The 19,747-nt window shown below is 37.2% G+C and overlaps 1 protein-coding gene across 1 annotated transcript in view; it reads right to left on the bottom strand.

The window, feature by feature from the left end:
• The window catches only part of LOC118262496 (nose resistant to fluoxetine protein 6), a 113,162-nt gene that overhangs the window by 21,403 nt on the left and 72,012 nt on the right, over positions 1–19,747 (bottom strand). The window contains exons 4-7 of the mRNA XM_035573916.2: positions 11,425–11,624; positions 7,950–8,088; positions 4,643–4,718; positions 1,188–1,296 (exon numbers count right to left, since the gene is read on the bottom strand). Coding sequence (XP_035429809.2) covers positions 1,188–1,296; positions 4,643–4,718; positions 7,950–8,088; positions 11,425–11,624 — 524 coding nt within the window. The remainder of the gene's footprint in view (positions 1–1,187; positions 1,297–4,642; positions 4,719–7,949; positions 8,089–11,424; positions 11,625–19,747) is intronic.

Here is a 19,747-nt window from a genome sequence, read left to right as displayed (position 1 = left end):
TCCTTTGTGTTTTAAGTGCGGGAGAGCCACTTCAGCACGAATGGGTCGGCTCGAACGGAGTAATACCACGGCCTCACAGAAAACCGACGTGAAACAACGCTGAGAGAGGTTACCGGAGACCCAATTATCTCCCCTTCCCAACCTTCCTAATCCCCGATTCCCCAACAACCCTTAAATTCCTAACCGCCAAAAGGCCGGCAACGCACTTGTAACACCTCTGGTGTTTCAAGTGTCCATGGGCGGCGTCGATTACTTACCATCAGTTGATCCATCTGCTCGTTTACCGGCTTATTCCATAAAACAAAAACTCATTATAGTTAGCGGTCTAGCCAGCTTAGTAACACCGCTAAAGGTTTATTACTCGTATTTGGCAATAAGAGAAGCCCTAAAACTGTACTAACCATTAAAATAAAACTAATTCCTAAAGTTAAATTAACTTTTGTTAACCGCCCATAACCAGCTATTTGAGCTATTGATTACATAGCTGATGGTATAAAAACGACCCTACCCTAGATTAAATAGTGTTGAAATTTATTATGAGCATATTCAACATCCCTTTTAGAACAGATTGTGATCTAGAATCCAATCATAGGCACATAAAACTAAACAACAGAACATCAGAAGAAGCTTCAATTTTCAATCAAGGTTTAGTACATAATATACTTTATATCAACGAGCACATTGTAACCTTTGATACAATACATATACATACATAACCTCACGCCTGTGTTCCATGGAGGCAGATACAATGCAACGCCAATTGCTACGATTCTTACACGCCTCTTTCGCTTCATCAACAGTCATCAGTCTTTTCATGCATGCTGGTCGGTTAAAGGTACTTTTAATTTGGCCCTTCTTTAATATATCGCTAATCTGGTCGCTATATGTCCGTCTAGGGCGCCCTCTACCGACGGCCCCACTCATATCCGAATTGTATATTTCGATACAATACAGATTCAGATAGCAGATATAGTATGACAACGTAGGACAAAATCATCGGTACTGTATAGAAACATTTACATTCATATGTACAGAGGCCAGCACATCAACCTAACACAATCTGTCAAAATTTTTCATTGCATTTTCAACTTTATATCAAAGTCATTAAAGTTTAAAATCTAATAAAAGACATATGTGTAAGTTGATGTTGCTTATAAGAAAAAAGTTCGGTAGTAAAATAAACGTACCTCATTCCGTGAAGACATGTGAGGGCTCCGTCGTTGGGAGGGTCCGTGCTGAGGATCGTGCGCCCGTTCGACAAGATGGAGAAAGACAACAGCACCTCCGCCCATAGTCCTGAATATAGAAAACAAGTTCAATTGAAATAAAGATAACTTCAACTAAAGGATTCTAACTTCAAAGTTCGTAACAGGAACTCCTTTGATTCCTGTTTGCGATTTATCGAGTCTTTGCTCTGCAGTTTATTTAGAGAGCTCCCATACAAACAATAGATCGAGAGTCTATTGAATCACATTGTTTGAGAAATTTACTGTTATATCAAACGACACGCTTTGTGATATAAAGAGAAAAGGATTTTGTGGAGATGGTCATAAAACGTGAATTACTTTGGAGTTTTTAGAGCAAGAGTTGTTACTGACAGTGGTATAATTAGAGTGGCGTACTAAGTCGCATTAGCTAAAATTTTGTCTAATTCTCATTAAGTTAACGGTTGTCTCCAGATAAATGCCGTCACAGTCAACTTAATGTCCGCCCCACTTGTACAACTTACTTGCGGCGCGTACACATGGAGTGTCCGTTTTACAGAACTGTTTAAACGTAAGGTGTTCTAAAATTATCTGCTGCGGCTTTAATGGCAGATATCGCTGGCTGGCTGGCAGACTAATAATTTTGGAAGACCTTATATTATTAGCGTATGTAGTTGTATGACCCAGTTGACACACATGACAGTATTCGGAATCCATTAAAAAAACGACACCTCGACTAAATTTTGGCAAAAATAGATGCATCCAATAACGCCGGAGCTTCCTTCCAAGCTGACGACGATGGCATCAATACAACACCAAAACATCCTCGTAGAAAGCAGACGATACACTGAAGAACGAAAGTCCTGTAGCGTTCGATCTGTTCAAATCGGCCCTAAAAATGCTGTATGAGTATAACTTCCAGTAATGACGGATCCGTCAAAAAGGATCCTGTAAAATTGGACGTTCTATGTGTACGCGCCCTTAGGCTTCAACATCAACATTACTGGGTCTATATTTAGATTACTTAACAGGCTGTTGGCACTATGAACCTCTATTTTTACAAGCGTATAGTCTGAAATGCTTTGTTCCCGATTTTAGTTCCAGTACTATTATTTTCAGTACTCTCAATACGAGTTTGCTTTACGTTTAAAGTAATCGAAACGAGAGCGTTCGGCGCTCTGATTAGTTGGCTTATTTGAGCCGGCCGAGTATTTTTGTTCGTTTTCTTTCTTGTTAAGTTTAACTCTTTATTTTTTAATTGTTAATTAATCAATTTATCTTATAAAGATAGTAGGTATTTTTACGACAGATGATATTGTTTAACACATTGAACACCGTGGTGGTCACCGGTTACCAACGTTAGCGGAGGATTTGCCCTCAACAGTTTTTTTTGAAGCTAGTATTATCTTCTCTATATGATATTTTTGAACCTACATTATAATTTCTACTACAAACTTAATATTCCCATATTCCCAAATCGTGGAAATGAAGATGATGTATAAGCGATTATATTGCTCACTTTCTATGCCCAAGGGAATATATGCCTTATGCATCTACTACTACAGTTAATAATGATAATATTAATGTGATTAAGGCTTTGAGAAATTTCTACAGTGGTAGCAATTTGGACTTTTTTACGTAAATCTCAAGTTTTATTTTTCAATACACGTTAGTGAAAGTTTATAGAATCGCAAGATATTTTGAACTCTATTAGTGGTCAAGTTACGTGATAGAAAATTTAAACAAACAGTTTTGTAGCCTATCTAAGTATTACTATCTACCTGGTTGCTGTCGTTATTATGTAAACAATCAGTATTAATTATTATGCATTATAGGAACACTTGTACACAAAGCCGGCCATTTTAGTTCGTAAGCTGTTCTTAACCAATTTATCATGGCCTCTCTCTGTATAACCTTTCCGCATGTTCAAAGGTCAGCTAATACTGGTTATGCATAGCTTGATGTGGTACTTAGGCACTTCACCTCTCACCGATTGTTCCCTGACCTCAAGACTGAAGTCAAACTTTTTAATTGTAGGCTTATGAAGTTTATTTTCTCAACGCCATGAAGATTTTGTCGATTTTTTCTTACAGGACGGTATTTTGTTCGAGCGAAGTGGAAAGTTCGCTTCTTCGGTTCAGTTCAAATGCGAGTGTAATTTCTTTGCATAAATTTTACTTTAATAATAGGTACGTATTTTTTTTCCTGGAATTCTCATTTGTCTTGTGAGATTTTTTTCTTTGACTATGTTTATCACGTAACATTGTGTCTTTGGTTCTATGAAGAGATTTTAAATAGCTACTCTAAGGAATGATTTTTCAAAATATGATATGGTTTTCAAAATATTTTCAAAAATGGGATCAAATGTGTGTATGTCATACACATACTCTGAGAGCTTTAACTACAAAATGCAATAAATTATGGCCTGGTCGTGACCTTTAGCAGTCTAAGACAGTGGTTCCGAACCTGTGGTCCGTGGAGTACTAGTGATCCGCAGTAGACAAAAAATGGTCCGCGAAATGAAAAACAAATACACATGACTATACCTTTGTCCAATAAATACCACGGTTAAAGCTCAAATAAACTTATATCAAAGGACACAACTGAAAGAAGTAACTGATTTTAATAATCCAAAAGTCACTATTTTTATGAGTAAATGAGAAAATCAGAGTGTTGGACCATATGAAAAAAGTAATAGTAATAGTGGTCCCTAACATTTCTTGTTATGTTATATAAAATTAGTTCTTATCCAGGAAAAGATTGAGAATCCCTAGTCTAATAGAAACTATTGTACCTATTAATTAAATAGGCATCTAGGTTTAATTATCTTCTGATGTATTTTCATTTACTTGAAAGAAAGCAAATAAGAGTCTCTACATCGTCCTGGCCTTTTGTCTGAGTTTTCATTGTTCTAAATCATCAGAACGTGGATTTTTCATTATCTCCTTCTTTATTGTTCTAAAATTAATTCAGACGACCTTACTGGTCGATTGGTTGCTATACAACAGTCCGAACAAGAAGGGTCGTTTTGATTCCCGGATCGGGTAAATGTTCAATAGATTTTGGAAAACTATGCCGAAAATAAGACATTATTAAGTTCGCTGCTGTACATAGGCCTTAGGGTTGGTTTATATCTGACGGAACAAGCGTCGCGTAACGCCAGAACAGATAAATGTATAGAAAAACAATTGACCGTTCACACTCAACCGATGATACGTCAGTACGACCGACGATACGCTCGACGTATTTTACGTCAAAAATCAACCGTCCCTTATAAATAAAACAGACTAAAAGTGACTGTGACTACCCTCCAATACAAACAAATCCTTATATTCTACGACTAATACGAAAACCAGACAAAATCTTCACATCAAAATTGTTTACTAAAGTACATACAGTCTATTGTCCCGTACCACTACAACTCATTAGATACTCACCGCAGGTTTCCCTTCGAAGGTCTCGATCCCCATTGTCCGTGGCCACCGGCTTCCCATCAGCCACATTGTTATTGGCCTGCAAATATCGTGATGCCATGAGAATAAACACAGACAATGGTACCTCCTCTCTAACCATTCACGTGGGAACATTGGATCGGAGATATTTGATAGATAGATAGACAATATTATAAAAGAAAGGTTAAGAAAGATTGTCGAAACGAAAGGTTGAAAGATTTGTATTGATATGTAGTAAAGAGATCTTTATACGATTAGAAACTACGTTTTTAATAATAACTCTGAACGGACTAAGATTTGGAACTTGGCGCCATAGTAACTTTTATTCAGCTCAAAATTACCTATCCAATGATGTAACACACATAGCTATTGGAAGTGGGACCAGATTTCATAGAAACTCTGGCATCCTTCTTTATAAAATACACACAAAGATCATGGCAACAATAAATTATGTTATTAATAAATAAATTGCATTATCAATTCGTGTAATACAACTATTAAATTCAGACAATATTTTATACAGATTCGGAAAACACATTTACACACGTACACCAGTTAGACATTTCAATAAACATTTCTAAACTCAATTTGTTTTGTTAAGCCTAGAAAATATTGTAGCCAGGGCTTAACAAAACAGATTAGTCTTTAAACTAACTTTAACTTAAATTCTAACTTTAAATATAACTGAAATAACTTTTATCAATATGTTGTCGGCTTACTCACGTAACTGTTTGACGAGGAACTCGACTAGTTTCAAACCAAGTATTCATGAGCATGAATATGAGCTTCTAGCATGGCTTGAAACTAGTCGAGTTCCTCGTCAAACAGTTACGTGAGTAAGCCGATAACATAATAATGAATTTAGTATATCTCACGAAAGTTATAATGAAATAACTTTCTTTTAAACAGCAAGAAACGTAAACAAACTCAAAATGGCGTATTCAATTAAGGCAGCCCTTGTATTATCTGTGGCGTTAATCGGAGTCCATGTTGCTTTCCCCTACATCCGTATCCTCTGCCGCGATGGCTCGCTGATAATAATGAACCCATTAACAGATGATAAGGAATATTTTCTACTGCTTAATGTAATTTTTATTTTGGGAGATATTTTCAAAATATTGTTGTGTGTGAATTTTACATTTTTGACGACTAGAGATCTTTATACCCAGACTGACTAGTCTTTTAAATGCCTAGTCGTAAATTGAAATCAATGGCCGTCACTATTAAAAAGGCAGCAAGATTGGCGCTTTAGCTGGGCAGACGGCTGCCGCGCAACGTATTGCAGGTTCGATTGCCGCACGCAACAACTCTTTTTGTGATCCACTAATTATAATATAGTTCCGTGTTACGAGTATGTCAAATTGTGTGTTTGTAAACGCACCCACGATACAGGGGAAAATCCCAGTAAAACAATTAATTTGGACCAACCTCAAATTCAAGATACCTATATAATATATCTATTATATAAAAATAAGTCCGATTTTCCTTCCTGACGCTATAACTCCAGAACGCACGAACCGATTTCCACGGTTTTGCATTCGTTGGAAAGGTCTCGGGCTCCGTAAGGTTTATAGCAAAGAAAATTCAGGAAAAATTTAAGAGAAAAGAAGGAAAACAGGGAAAATCGTTGGTGGCGAAACGGAGTTCGCCGGGTTTGCTAGTATCTTCTAAAACACCATCCTCAAACATAATTAAAATTATAATTCCAGCTAATCTTTGTTTGATTTACTGATTGCGACAGCGCAGAGTACAAGACAATTTAATTAGATATTCATAATTAATTCACAATTTCATTTCCCGTTATAATAAGATGACGAAAGTTAAACTGATATTAATTGGCATGTCAAAAATGGGTCACAGTGGTGTGAATACCTATGTGAAATATGACAACAAAATATTATATGGCAAATTGGCAACAAAAGGTTCGGTCAGGTATATGTATAGATGTGATGCCTCGGGCTACAAAGGTAGGTTATGTTCAAAGCTACACATAATATGCATGAATAACATATATAGGCAATGACTTTTTATTGTGTTTGGTATAGACTTTATTATGTCTATGGGTACAGGAGCTATACGTTGGTAAAGACGTTTTGTCTGTTTGCAACTCATGCATATTTTTTAAATGAAAGAGTCTTTTGAAAATTGCTCAAAAATACTTTTTAAAATCTTTATTTAGTCTATGTATTTAAGTTTATGTTATGCCTATTATAGTGCGTACATAAAATATTTTAATCGATACTTTAAAAAATCTTCCAGGCTATTATAATTGAATCAGTTTAAGTCATTATTCATTAACATTTAATAAAAAAAAGTGTTAAACATTTTGTCCACACACACAGGACACGGTCATGTTTATTCTTGTACTTTTACCACGGGTTTTTTTGTAAATTAATTTGTTAATTTGTACGGAAACGTTGGCTGTGTCGAGCCCTTTCGCCCCTGGGGTTAGACTAACGGTCTACCTACGGTCGTTACAAGGCATGCTCAATCAACCAGAAAGGTTAAATTGAAACGGCTTTTCGAATTTGTTTTTTTTTCTGTTTTACATACTCAATGGTGAAAGAGAAGAGAGTTTTACTTACTTTTATTTTTTTTATGTTTAACTTTCTTACACACACACCATATTTAAAGGTATTCAATGATTCCGAGTTATTGTTTACTTCATAATTTGCTCATGAATTTAAGTCGTCTATGTAGTGCATTTCAGATATACCTAAAATTCTTTGGAACTCTTATTAGAATAGATTTCGATTATATTTTATTAAAAGAATAATAATTACAAGGATACCTACTTGATAAAACCATAACCTTTCTTTACTTTTATAGTTTTTATATGTATGTGAAATTGTATGTTTGTCCCCACGACACAAGAGAAAATTCTAGCGTGGGCCAAACATTACAAAGAAGTAATTCCAGTGTCAGCAAATATATATTTACTGCCTTGGTACTATAGATTCAATTCAGCCATGATCGTCCCACTGCAGGACAAAGGCCTTATTGGTACTATAGATAAATCCTATAAAAAGGAAAGTATTATAAACGAAAGTACCAACAGGTTGCTTATGGTGGGCAAACATGAAAGAAGTTATTGCAGTATCAGCAAATATACATATATTTACTGCCTTGCTAACATAGACTATTCCTGTTAAAAGAAAAGTATTATAAACGAAAGTACCAACAGGTTGCTTATGGTTGGCGTTGCCGTCGTGGGCCATCCCACTGGCAAAGGTCTTATTGGTACTATAGATAATTCCTATAAAAAGAAAGTATTATAAACGAAAGTACCAACAGGTTGCTTATGGTTGGCGTTGCCGTCGTGGGCCAGTTCCAGGTCCCTGATCTCCCTGGCCAGCCGGTACTTGCGCTCCAGGTAGCCCTCGAATAGGGAGGCGAACAGCATCAGGATCAGTACGATGGTCAACACTGATCTGGAATAAATGTTACGTCATTAGGAAAATGTTTTGTTAAGTTGCAACTGTAACCGCCGTTGTTAGAGTTATTTAATGATTGCTTAATCCAGTCTTTGAGCAATTGTTTTCGATACAAAATTGTAGGCATAGTTTAAGTAATCACTAAATGACTCTGGATGCGGTAGTAAGATCTTAAAAAATTGACGTTGTTAAATGTTCAGTGTTTTAGATCACTTTCATAGATCATCTTTAGCTATAAATACTACTACATACTGCACGGATAATCATATTATTATAATTAAAATGCTGTTTAAAGTTTTTTTGAAATCGTATTCTAGCTACACATACCATCTCTTCAGCTCAAACGAGTGAATCATTCAAAATTCAGATCTAGGTGTCCAGTCAATCAAACAAGAGGAACCCCTCTCCTTATTCCAAGTCCTTAGTCGAAATCAACACAAACTGACGTTAAAAAAAAATGTTCGTTCTATTTTTTTTTTTTTTTATTTAAAACGCTTTATGCACAAGTAGGTACATGGGCGGACATAATGCCGTTGGCATTTTCTACCTGTCTGACCCTTGGGTGGTGCAGTGCATTTTCGTCCCACCACCCACAATTTCATCATTGAGTAAGTAATAATCTAATAACTTGCAAACAGTGTCCGAATCTCAAGAAAATCTTGTTGCAAATCTAATGACATTGTTAGCGGAACTCGTAACGAGATTTAAAATTGAACAGCCTCCAAGCACTTGTTATCATGCAAGCATGGCGACCAGAGGAGGCTCTAACAAGATTCTTGGCACACGTTCAGAACCTTGTTTTACAGTATTTTGGCATTCACTTCTAGGTACGTGCGAAATTGCTGGGTAGTGGTGTTGAGAGGCTATTGTCGATGAACTTACGACGATGGTCGATGTCTAGACTGGTTTTCGATATCTATGTTCGTTTCGTATCTATATGTATGAAACTGCATGACTAGCCGTGGCTTCATCTGTGTTGAAAAATTTAGCTACATCTCTAGACACAACACGACTTTCTAAACACGAACATGATTTTATAATACCACTAAAATATGTCGGACCTACCTAAAATAAAAACGAATAATTTCGTAGTGATAATATTCCAATAATTACGTGACAAAACACGTCAGAAGTCATTAAAACAAAATCTTGATTTTATATACCATTCACTATAGATCGAACAATTAAAAAAAAGCCTTAACCTGAGTGTATTTAATTAAAGGTTACTGGAAGTCATTGGAATTAATTTAAATAATTGATAACATTGATATTGATATGTAATTATTTTAGGTCATTTTATTGAAAATAAATGATACTGAAGTCGATTATATCGATAAATAGACGACATAGCAGAACTACACAGCATTTTACAAAACAGAAAACCATAAGCTCAATTTACATGCACAAAAACTGTAATTGCTTACACAGTCTGCATTCCTATTCCAGTGACTATGTCCGAAATATTGTACGTGTGTTCATACGAAATTGAACTTTAGTGCCTTTTCTTTGGAACAAAAGCGTGACCTTGTATGACATATGTACGTGACTTTAATAACTGAGGAGATTGCTAAACGCCTCTGGTGAATAATATATCTTCATCAGACGCCTCTTCAGCATATCTTTGTTTTTTAGCCATAAATCATATGCTTTGCCAGTAATAATCCAGACCGGAGTGATACCATGGCCTATTAGAAAACCGGCGTGAAGTAGTTTTTAAGTGGGAATTTCATCCAATGACTTCTCCCGTCTTGGGCGAAGCGAAAGGAAGTGTCAGACTCTTACTGACTAAAAATCACCCCGTTTCTACTCCTGCCCTTCGAGCCAGAGCCCCGGTAGTCCGCAGGTTTCTAGAGTGAAGTAACGTTAGCGTTATCTTTTGTGTTATAAATAGGGCTACCGGAGGCCCAATTCTCAATACCCTAAAAGACCAGTAACGCATTTATAACTCGTCTAGTATTGCGGGTGTCCATGGACGCTGATTGCTTACCATCAGGTGATCCGTAAAGTTAATAGAGCTATTCCAATACAAAGACATTGTGACCTTAGTTTTTAAGTGCAGGTTGAAAACAAGTGAATGTATGACTTTCAAAACCTTCTATTCATTATTTAGTAAAATTACGCGATGCATGCCTTCATAAGTTTACATTCAGGTCAAGATTAGCACGTGTTTGTATGCCTATGTGCAAAGTCTAATTTTGGTTCTACATTATTTTAATTGTATTTCGCAATTGTATGTGTGTAAAAATAATTGAAGTAGAAGGATAAATGCGTCGATATTTTTCATTTTTTATTTAAAATACCTTTCTAGTCTTATCTTAATTTAGGACAAACAAAGTATCACTGAAATAATAATCATCTAAAGTAATCTAAATTAAGTTATATTGTAGGGTGTAAGGGTGCTTTCCACCAGAGATGTGTTATGTAGCTATGCTACGAAGATGTAATAGCTAAGCTGTGAAACTGTGTGACCGTTTCCACTGATACAAAGCTATGTAGCTGTGTGAGGAAGATGCACAGCTCGAGTATGCGATGTATCGATAGAAGGAAAACCATCGATAGTACACATCCATATCACGGATCCATAGCATGCAACCATAACATGCAAATATAGCATGCATCCATAGCAAACATCTTTCAATATAAATAAAACATAGCTCAGCTGAGTCCCTTTCCACCAGTGCTATGCTATATACCAATTAATATGATTGGTGCAAGCCAAACGCATCCACAGCAACGTAGCATAGCACATCTTTGGTGGAAGCTAACTAGTGACAATGACAAGTAATATAATATATCTGGTAGGCCCGGCATAGTGATTTACATAGATAATACGTCTGCCACTGTGAACTAAACTAATTAATTACGTGCGTGGTTCTTGATGTACGTACGTACGTACAAACGTATTATGTATAATGATGTAATTATTTAATTAGAAGGTGATGGCATTAGTTAATGAGTTAATGACATATGTTCTTTATCAATGTATTTTGTTTAAAGGAAGATAGTTGTGTGCATTAATGTATTTAAGAAGTATATGTGAAAATGTTATAAGGCTTAAGGTACTCCATTTTTTAAGGGAGAAAATCATCCAATGACTTTTCCCGCCTTGGGAAATGCCAAAAAAACCTTAAATATAAGATAAATGTTCATTTTTTATGAAATAGGTGGCAAACAAGCTGACGAATCACCTGATGGTAAGCGATTAGCGCCGCCCATGGACATTCACAACACCAGAGGAATCACAGGTGCGTTGCCAGCCTTTTAAAAAGGAGTACCCTCTTTTCTTAAGATCATTAACTAGCTTCAACAAATTACTATCTAAAATATGCTTACCCAAGTATCTGCAGTTTAGGATCAGCAAATAAGTCATAGTCTCCAGGCACAGGTCGCACTTTGACAGTGGAGAAGGATGCAAGGAGGCCGGAGTCCGTCGCCTGCGCAGCGGCCGCTCGTTCCGCGGCGCCCAGTATGGTCGTGAGGGCGCTGATGTCGCAGGACGCTGGCACGCACTCTCCTACTAGCATCAGTCGACTCTGTTGAAGAGAGAAGATGGTTAGAATGGTGTTGGAGGTGATGTGAGGTCATATACATTTTATTTATAGGTATTCTTCAGTAGTTATTATTTCTTCATACCCCGAGTGGCTTATAGGCAAACGTGCTCCATCGTAGGCAGTATCATCGCTTACCACTAGGCGAGATAGCGGCCAAAAGTCGACCCATCAATTGTAAAAAAAAAACTAAGAAAATAAAGTGTTGTACAAAACACATACATATAAAGTCTAACAAATACAAAAATAAAAACATAATTATTAATGAAAATAAACAACGAATTTTTTTAGTTAGGTCAGTTGAGTCTTCAGTATAGTCCATAATTTAGAGATTTTTGCTTTGTTTTAGGTAATGAGATAAATGGTTAATCAAATGAGATATTAAGAGACTATCTTAGTTAGCCAACCACGTTGTTGGCAACTACATAATACTTATGTCTTATTCCATTTCCTCCCTTAAAGTAAACAGTCCCTTTACCACAACCCTTTTATTTTGTATCACTTTCTACACAATACCATCCATCTTTTCTTAGCTCGTCCCCAATCCCTCAACATTTAATTTACGATAAAAATCTGTGAACGACACATTCCCTGTTCCTTTATGCTTATTTTACTTATTTTTGTCAAGTAACGTGAAGTGGGTTGGCATTTAGGTAATAGGTATTTCTCTGCCTAGCCTTTGAGGGAATAAAAGGTATGTGAAGTATTTTTATAGCAATTGAAATAAGACTGTCAACTCGTGACTGTCCACTGTTGAACTATGAGCCTTCTTTAGAAAGGAGGATCTACCATCAAGTTCCATGCTTATCTGGAGCCAAACCTAGTTTCCACCAGTGCTAAGCTATGTGTACCATTGTTGGAAGCCAAACGCACGCACAGCAACCTAGCATAGCACATTTCTCGTAGAAAAGCACCCTAATAATTTCAGATTTATATGAAAGTGTTGCTAGGATATCAACACTTTGTCAAGTAGTCGGTTATTATATTTATATCCCTTTTATATTTTACTATTATCAAACGACTCATTTTATAACTGATTGTACATAATGTTTTAGTATTTTCATTTATGGTATGCTTGTCTCTTATAAGGATCCTTTGTACACTGGACTCCAAAAAATCAAGTCACATTTATCCTACATCGACCTTGCCAAGTTTGCAAGTTGACTGAGCCAGTATGTCACCAGTCACCAGTCGCCAGGGTTGCTCAATGCACTCCATTCATTAGATGAGCAGGTATCTGTGACCCTTGCGTAAGCCTGAGCTCGGTAATTGAACGTCAGTCAACGTGACGAATGCTCGCCCGACATATCGGTGTACCTAAGCAGAAACACTAGCATATCAACCTACCCTTAACTGTAAAATCCATTTTCAACTTTATTTCAAAGCCGATAAAGTTGTAAATCTTTTAAATGGTTCGACGGATTGGTATAGGTTGACCTGCTGTCTAAACAAGGGTAAACAGCTGCTGTTTCCCATCGCCTTTCTTCGTCTTTACGGCATTAAGTATACAAATGTACGGAGTTTGTCAGTTAAACTGTGTCAAACTATTTTATTTGTCACAAACACCACTGCTTAGTAAGCTTTTATTTTTCAATATCTGACATGAAATGGAATATTGTCAGGTATGTGGCAATAGCTCCATAATCAAGGAGATCATATAAAATATAAAACCTCCCAATCGATTTCGATCACAATGGCTAGTCTGTCTAACTGGACTAGCCCGCTACGCAGAAGATATTATATTGAACTGTGGACTACCCAGCGGGTTTATCAGGGCTCCGGCTCGAAAAGCAGGAGTAGGAACGGGGTGGTTTTTAGTCAGTAAGAGTCTGACAGTCCGTCTTACCTCGTCCAAGGTGAAAGAAGTCATTGGATGATTTTCCCCCCTTAAAAAAGGAGATATTATACCATGGGGTTAATAACCTTTCTTTCGTACCTAAGACACATAAAATACAACATCTTCAGGTTTTGTACCTATTTTCCTGCATGCAATATTCATCCTGAATGCATTCTACTCGTTTAAAAAATCTGATGTCATTTTTTTTTATTTGCACAACAAACCTACTTTGTTTAAGAATTTAAAATGCTTAAATTCACTGTTTACTTTGTTTCACTGAGGTATTTGAAGCGGTCGTAAAGTTCAAATACTTTGTTTGTTTGATGCGTTTAATGTAAGGTAAATGTAATGAAATGTTTTAAGTTAATTACATTGTTCTGTGTGTTGTTATTCGATAGAATTTTCTGCATTCTTAGAAGTTTATTTGTCACATAAATGTGCTACACAGTTAATGATACGGTTCTTTGACATTGATAGTAATTGGCTGTACGGTTGGCGCAGTAAATGGACAAACGGCTGCTATACAACGTCTCTCAAGTTCGATACCCACACAAAATTATTCTTAGTACTCGTATGAACTGCAAATTTGTGTTTCTAGTCTGAGTTGGATGTGTACCTATATGAAATTGTACATTTTCAAACACATTCATGACACAGAAGAAGGTTGTATGATAGATCAGAGGACTTAGTTCAAGTTTGTTATGATTGGCCGGTTTTAATGAACCAACCAATCAGATCGCCGGACGCGCTCTCGTTTTGATCTGTTTAAATGTAAAACTAACACGTACTAAGCCCTCATAGGATTTTAAAAACAGTGAAAGAAGAATACTCTACTTATTGGAAAACATCTCTACTTACTTATACAGAAAACAACAGGAATTATAATAAACATAGTATACAATATATTATAGATCAACAAAATATTACCGAAGCAACGTTATAAGTAAAGATTCCATATCGCGTTAATAAATGTTGATCATCCACGCTCGCACATCCCGAGAGATGGAAACTTTCGGACCATTAATATCAATATCTACACTTATACGATCGATGAATATTACTTTCATATGTTATGTACCAGTGTTTGGGTTTACTTTAGTTGGAGGAAAAATAAGCGGTGGAATGTATTTATTAAAAGATTTTTATGGAAGAAATTTAGACTAAAATGATGTCGCCGCGTCCGCGCACGCTGCTCGTAATGAAGAGTCCCTCTGTGACTTCGAAATTAGTAGAGCTTTTCTCTATTAATTTTCTCAGTACGTGATTAAACGGTGATTTTTTAGTTAATTTAGTATCTCTCACGATAGTTATTATAAAAATATTCTAAAACCTTTAATTGAAATCTTCCCTAAAACTTCATAATGTAATAAACTCTAATAACCAAAGTACTCTATACAAATAACTTCATTACTACCTACGGGATAAAAGGACTAGGGGGAATCAAGTTGTGCAATTCCCCCGCACACTCTCCGAAATGTATCCGGTAAAAAACGGAAAGGCTTGCGACCTTGCGCCTGTGTTCAAGACTTTGAAGCCGGGCCTCCACAAGCGCATCATCGTTGATGAGCTTCTTGGCACGCCTTTCAATGTGTTCGAGCGCATCTAGCTGGTATTTGGCCGAGCCGTCCCAAAGGTGAGAACAGTACTCCATACATGACCGAACCTGCGCTTGGTACAGGCTCAGCAGTTGTTTCGGTGTGAAGTACCGTCTCACCTTCGAGAGGATACCCAGCTTCCTACCAGCCAGATGCGCCTTCGACTCTATATAAGAGCCGAAGTTTAGCGTTGGCGATAGAGTTACGCCCAGAAGCTCTAGATGATCCGATATTGGAACGGATACATTTCGGAAAGTAGGAGCCAGCGGAAATTGACTCCGTTTGGCAGAGAATAGACACGCCTGGGTTTTGGTAGCGTTGAACTTGACCAAGTTGGCGTCACCCCAATCGGAGACCGCCTTCAAGGACGAGTTCAACCGTTCGACCATGGATTCTCTTAGAGACTGGATCTGTGTTCCGCTAGTCCGCGCATCGGACACATACCTTTCAACAACTGTGCTGTCATCTGCATACCCAAAGATACCGGGCTTAAGCATGTCGTTGATGTGCAGCAAAAAGAGCGTTGCTGAAAGTACTGACCCCTGAGGGACTCCGGCGTTGATACCAAATTGGTCAGACGAGCAGCCATCGATGACTACTCGAATTGACCGATCCCTCAGGAAGTCTGCAATCCATCTGCACAGATCAGCGGGAAGTCCATATGCAGGAAGCTTGCCGATAAGGCTGTCGTGCCAAACCCTGTCAAAGGCCTTCGATATATCGAGTGAGACTGCTATTGCCTTTAGAAGTTTATTTGTCGGTACGGTTATACGGTTCTTTAACATTGACAGTAATTAGCTGTACGGTTGGCGCAGTAACTAGACAAACGGCTGAAATGTGTATCAAGTTCGATACCTACTTACATAAAATTATTCTTAGTATAATCCGCAAATCAGTGTTTCTAGTCTGTGTTGGTTGTGTATCTATGTGAAAGTGTACATTTTTAAACACATCCATGACACAGAAGAAAGTTCTAAGATAGATCATAGGCCTTAGTCCAAGTTTGCTTTGATTGGCCGGTTTTAATGAACCAACCAATCAGAACGCCGGACGCGCTCTCGATCTCGTTAAACGTAAAACAAACACGTACTAAGCCCTCAAAGGCTTTATAAAAATGATGAAAGAAGAATACTCTACTTATTGGAAAACACTACAACTTACTCATAAGAAAAATGACAGGCATTATAGACATAATATAATATATTATAGATCAACAAAATATTACTGAAGCTACGTTATAAGTAAAGATTCCATATCGCGTTAATAAATGTTGATCATCCACGCTCGCACATCCCGAGAGATGGAAACTTTCGGACCATTAATATCAATATCTACACTTATACGATCGATGAATATTACTTTCATATGTTATGTACCAGTGTTTGGGTTTACTTTAGTCGGAGGAAAAAAAAGCGGTGGAATGTATTTATTAAAAAGATTTTATGGAAGACTAATAAAATCTACAAACGAGCGATTTCGCCGCGTTCGCGCACGCTGCTCATGATGAAGAGTCCCTCTGTGACTTGAAACTAGTAGAGCTTTTCTCTATTAATTTACTACTTTTTAGCTAATTTAGTATGTATCACGATAGTTTTTATAAAAATATTCTAAAACCTTGAATTGAAATCTGCCCTTAAAACTTCGTAATTCTCAAGCATATAATAAACTCTAATAACCAAAGTACTCTATACAAATATCTTCATTACTACCTACGGAATACGGTTTATAATCCCGTCTCAATTGGTGATCAGTTTTTATTAAAATGCACATCTCTTGCCCTAATCCATTGGATGTAGCTTCAGTAAACGTTTATGACTGTCATATAAATTCATATCAGCTTAAAGTTCCCTTCCTTTCATTTACTGAGCTTGAAAATAGATTGAAATTTGGTTTTACGAAAAGATCCAGTAAAGCCTAGGTACTAGAGTTTGAAATCCTCTGGGTTTTATGGCTAAAGACTGCAAAAAACAGTGCCAGCTTAGTAATTTTACGGTACCTAAAAATAGCATACGATTAAGTGTTTCTAAACGGGGAACATTTTACTTTACTGCATGATTGACGCAGTGGCTGGACAATCGGCTACCGTGCAACGTGTAGCTGGTTTGATTCTCACACAGAGCAACTCTTTGCGTAATCCACAAATTGTTATTTCGGGTTTAGGTGTCACGTGTATGTGAACTTGTAAACGCACCCACGGCACAGGAGAAACCCGTAGTTTGGAAAAACGTCTTCAAAAAAATTTGAGTGTGGCTGTTATACTTACATCAAATACTTGCACCTCTGCCTACCTCTTTGCAGATTAAAAGACGTAGCATTTATTTCCACCTATTTATAACGCTAATGGAAAGACAAAATATCATACAATATTGATGAATTTGTATTCCTAACGTTTTCTCTTGAGCTTATACATGGGACCACAGTAGATATTATTTTTCTTAGCACTTTAAGGGTACCTTTCCAGCAGAGATGTGCTATGTAGCTAAGCTACGAAGATGTAATAGCTAAACTGTGAAACTATGTGACCGTTTCCACTGATACTAAGCTATGTAGGTGTGCGAGGAAGATGCGTAGCTCGAATATGCGATGTATCGATAGCAGGGAAGCCATCCATAGCACGCATCTTTCCGTAGAAAAAACATAGCTTAGCTGAGTCCGTTTCCACCAGTACTAAGCTATGTGTACCAATGAATATGATTAGTGGAAGACAAACGCATCCACAGCAACGTAGCATAGCACATCTCAGGTGGAAAAGCACCCTTATTACAGTACAAGTAGCCTCTGTTTTCATAGAAACCCGTCGGGAATGAAAACGTAGCAAATGAGGTTTTATATATCGACTAAGGAGGTTGGGACTCCCGCTCTGAGGTACTAAAACTTTAATATTAAACTTTCGTAAGAACGATGTAAGAGTGAATTAGACCTTCAACTGTTTTGACCTGGCGATATTTATCTTTTGTTTTTAATGTAACAGAACGTTTCGGCTTTTTATGGTATAAGCCGGTAGACGAGCATACGGATCACCTGATGGTAAGCAATCGCCGCCGTCCATGTACACCCGAAACATCAAAGGCGTTACAAGTGCGTTGTCGGCCTTTTAGGGGTTAGGAATTTAAGGGTTGTTGGGGAAGATTGGTAAGTGGGGTAATTGGGACCTACGGTAACCTTACTCACACAACGCAAGCATTGTTTTAATGTAGGTTAAGCCTAAGATCATTCACGGTACAACACGACATTGCATACTGATTTACTGCTGCAAAAAACCTTATTATTCTTAGCCCGTCCCAAAATCAAAACCAAGACCCGTGGCAATTACGAATACTTGATCAAAGATACCGGCCTATCTATTATCTTTTGTTTTTAAGCCATTAATATTAACAGAATCGGATTATTGCGAGTTTTATGTTATCGGGAAGTTTTTTATTGTTATTCGTTTGTTTTCTTTGTAAACACTAGCTTTCCGCCTCTGGTTTTTGTCGCGTGAAGTAAGTAAAATTAAATAAATAAAAAAATGTTCCCATTTCCTTTGCTTAAGTCCAGATCCTATAGAAATATCTAGACTAAAATTATTAGGTAAACTTAATGGGACAAGCCTGCCGCAACATTCCATACCGCTACAACTCCTGTAAGCCAGGATCTACAGTAGATACAACCATAAAAACACCGGAACACTGAAGTCCGGCGCGTCTCACGGACATGAATGACTGCCTTGGATCCCGCAACGAAATAAATCAGAAGATATTGTTAGAGGAAAAGAAAAAATGATTATAGTATGAAATGATATATTAGGTAAACTGTTGATATAATAAAGTACAACAATTATTTCTTGCAGACAGCAAGACAGTTGCTAATACCGTAAAATTTCGTAATAGAAATTTGTATCCAACGCAAACAAGGATCTAAAACTCTCACACGACAATAGAGCTCACGACACGACTAAACAACCCACACGACACACGACACTCGAGTCACCGAGTAAAAGCGTGACTTTACATAAATGTAAAACATGTCCTTACCTAATATACTTGTTTGGAGCCAAGCATGACCTCGGGAGGTCAAAGAAATCACGTAACTCGGATTGACTTGTCATTCAAATGCCGAGTCATCGGGGAAAGTTTGAACTTGACGTAAAACCTTCTTCCATTAAATAGAAAGCAAATAGCTGTTAAAATATTCGATTATGTCGCAACCACGTGACAGTTTTTTTAAGAAAAATAAGGGCTTACTTTTCCCTGAAAGGGTAGTAAGAGGTGCAGGTGGTAGTTAAGTTTGATATGAGACCCATATAATAGGAAGTAAGCATGCAGCCATTTTTTTTTGTGGGTGGAAAATCATCCAATGCAGAAAGCATTGGATTATTTTCCCGCCTTGGGTGAGGCAGGACAGAGTATCAGACTCTTACTGACTAAAAAACCACCCCATTCCTTCTCCTGCTTCCAGCTGGAGCCCCGGTAACCTTTTACGTTGTCCGCAGCTCCGGATGTGTTACTAAGAACTTTTTACTTTGTTATTACTAAGAATTTTTTGAAAAATTTTCGACCCGTTCCTTTTCTATGGGCCAACGAAGGTACTCAATTATCATCGTAATTAAAACAAAAATGGTTTTGGACTGTAGCTAGATAGCAATTGGTCATCAAACGCTTTGTGAGCATTGAAATTTTTCCATTAATCGGATCTCC

The sequence above is a fragment of the Spodoptera frugiperda genome, chromosome 12 (assembly GCF_023101765.2).
Source record: "Spodoptera frugiperda isolate SF20-4 chromosome 12, AGI-APGP_CSIRO_Sfru_2.0, whole genome shotgun sequence".
In the NCBI taxonomy this organism is placed as follows: domain Eukaryota; kingdom Metazoa; phylum Arthropoda; class Insecta; order Lepidoptera; family Noctuidae; genus Spodoptera; species Spodoptera frugiperda.
This window is presented reverse-complemented; position numbering and strand designations above follow the sequence as displayed.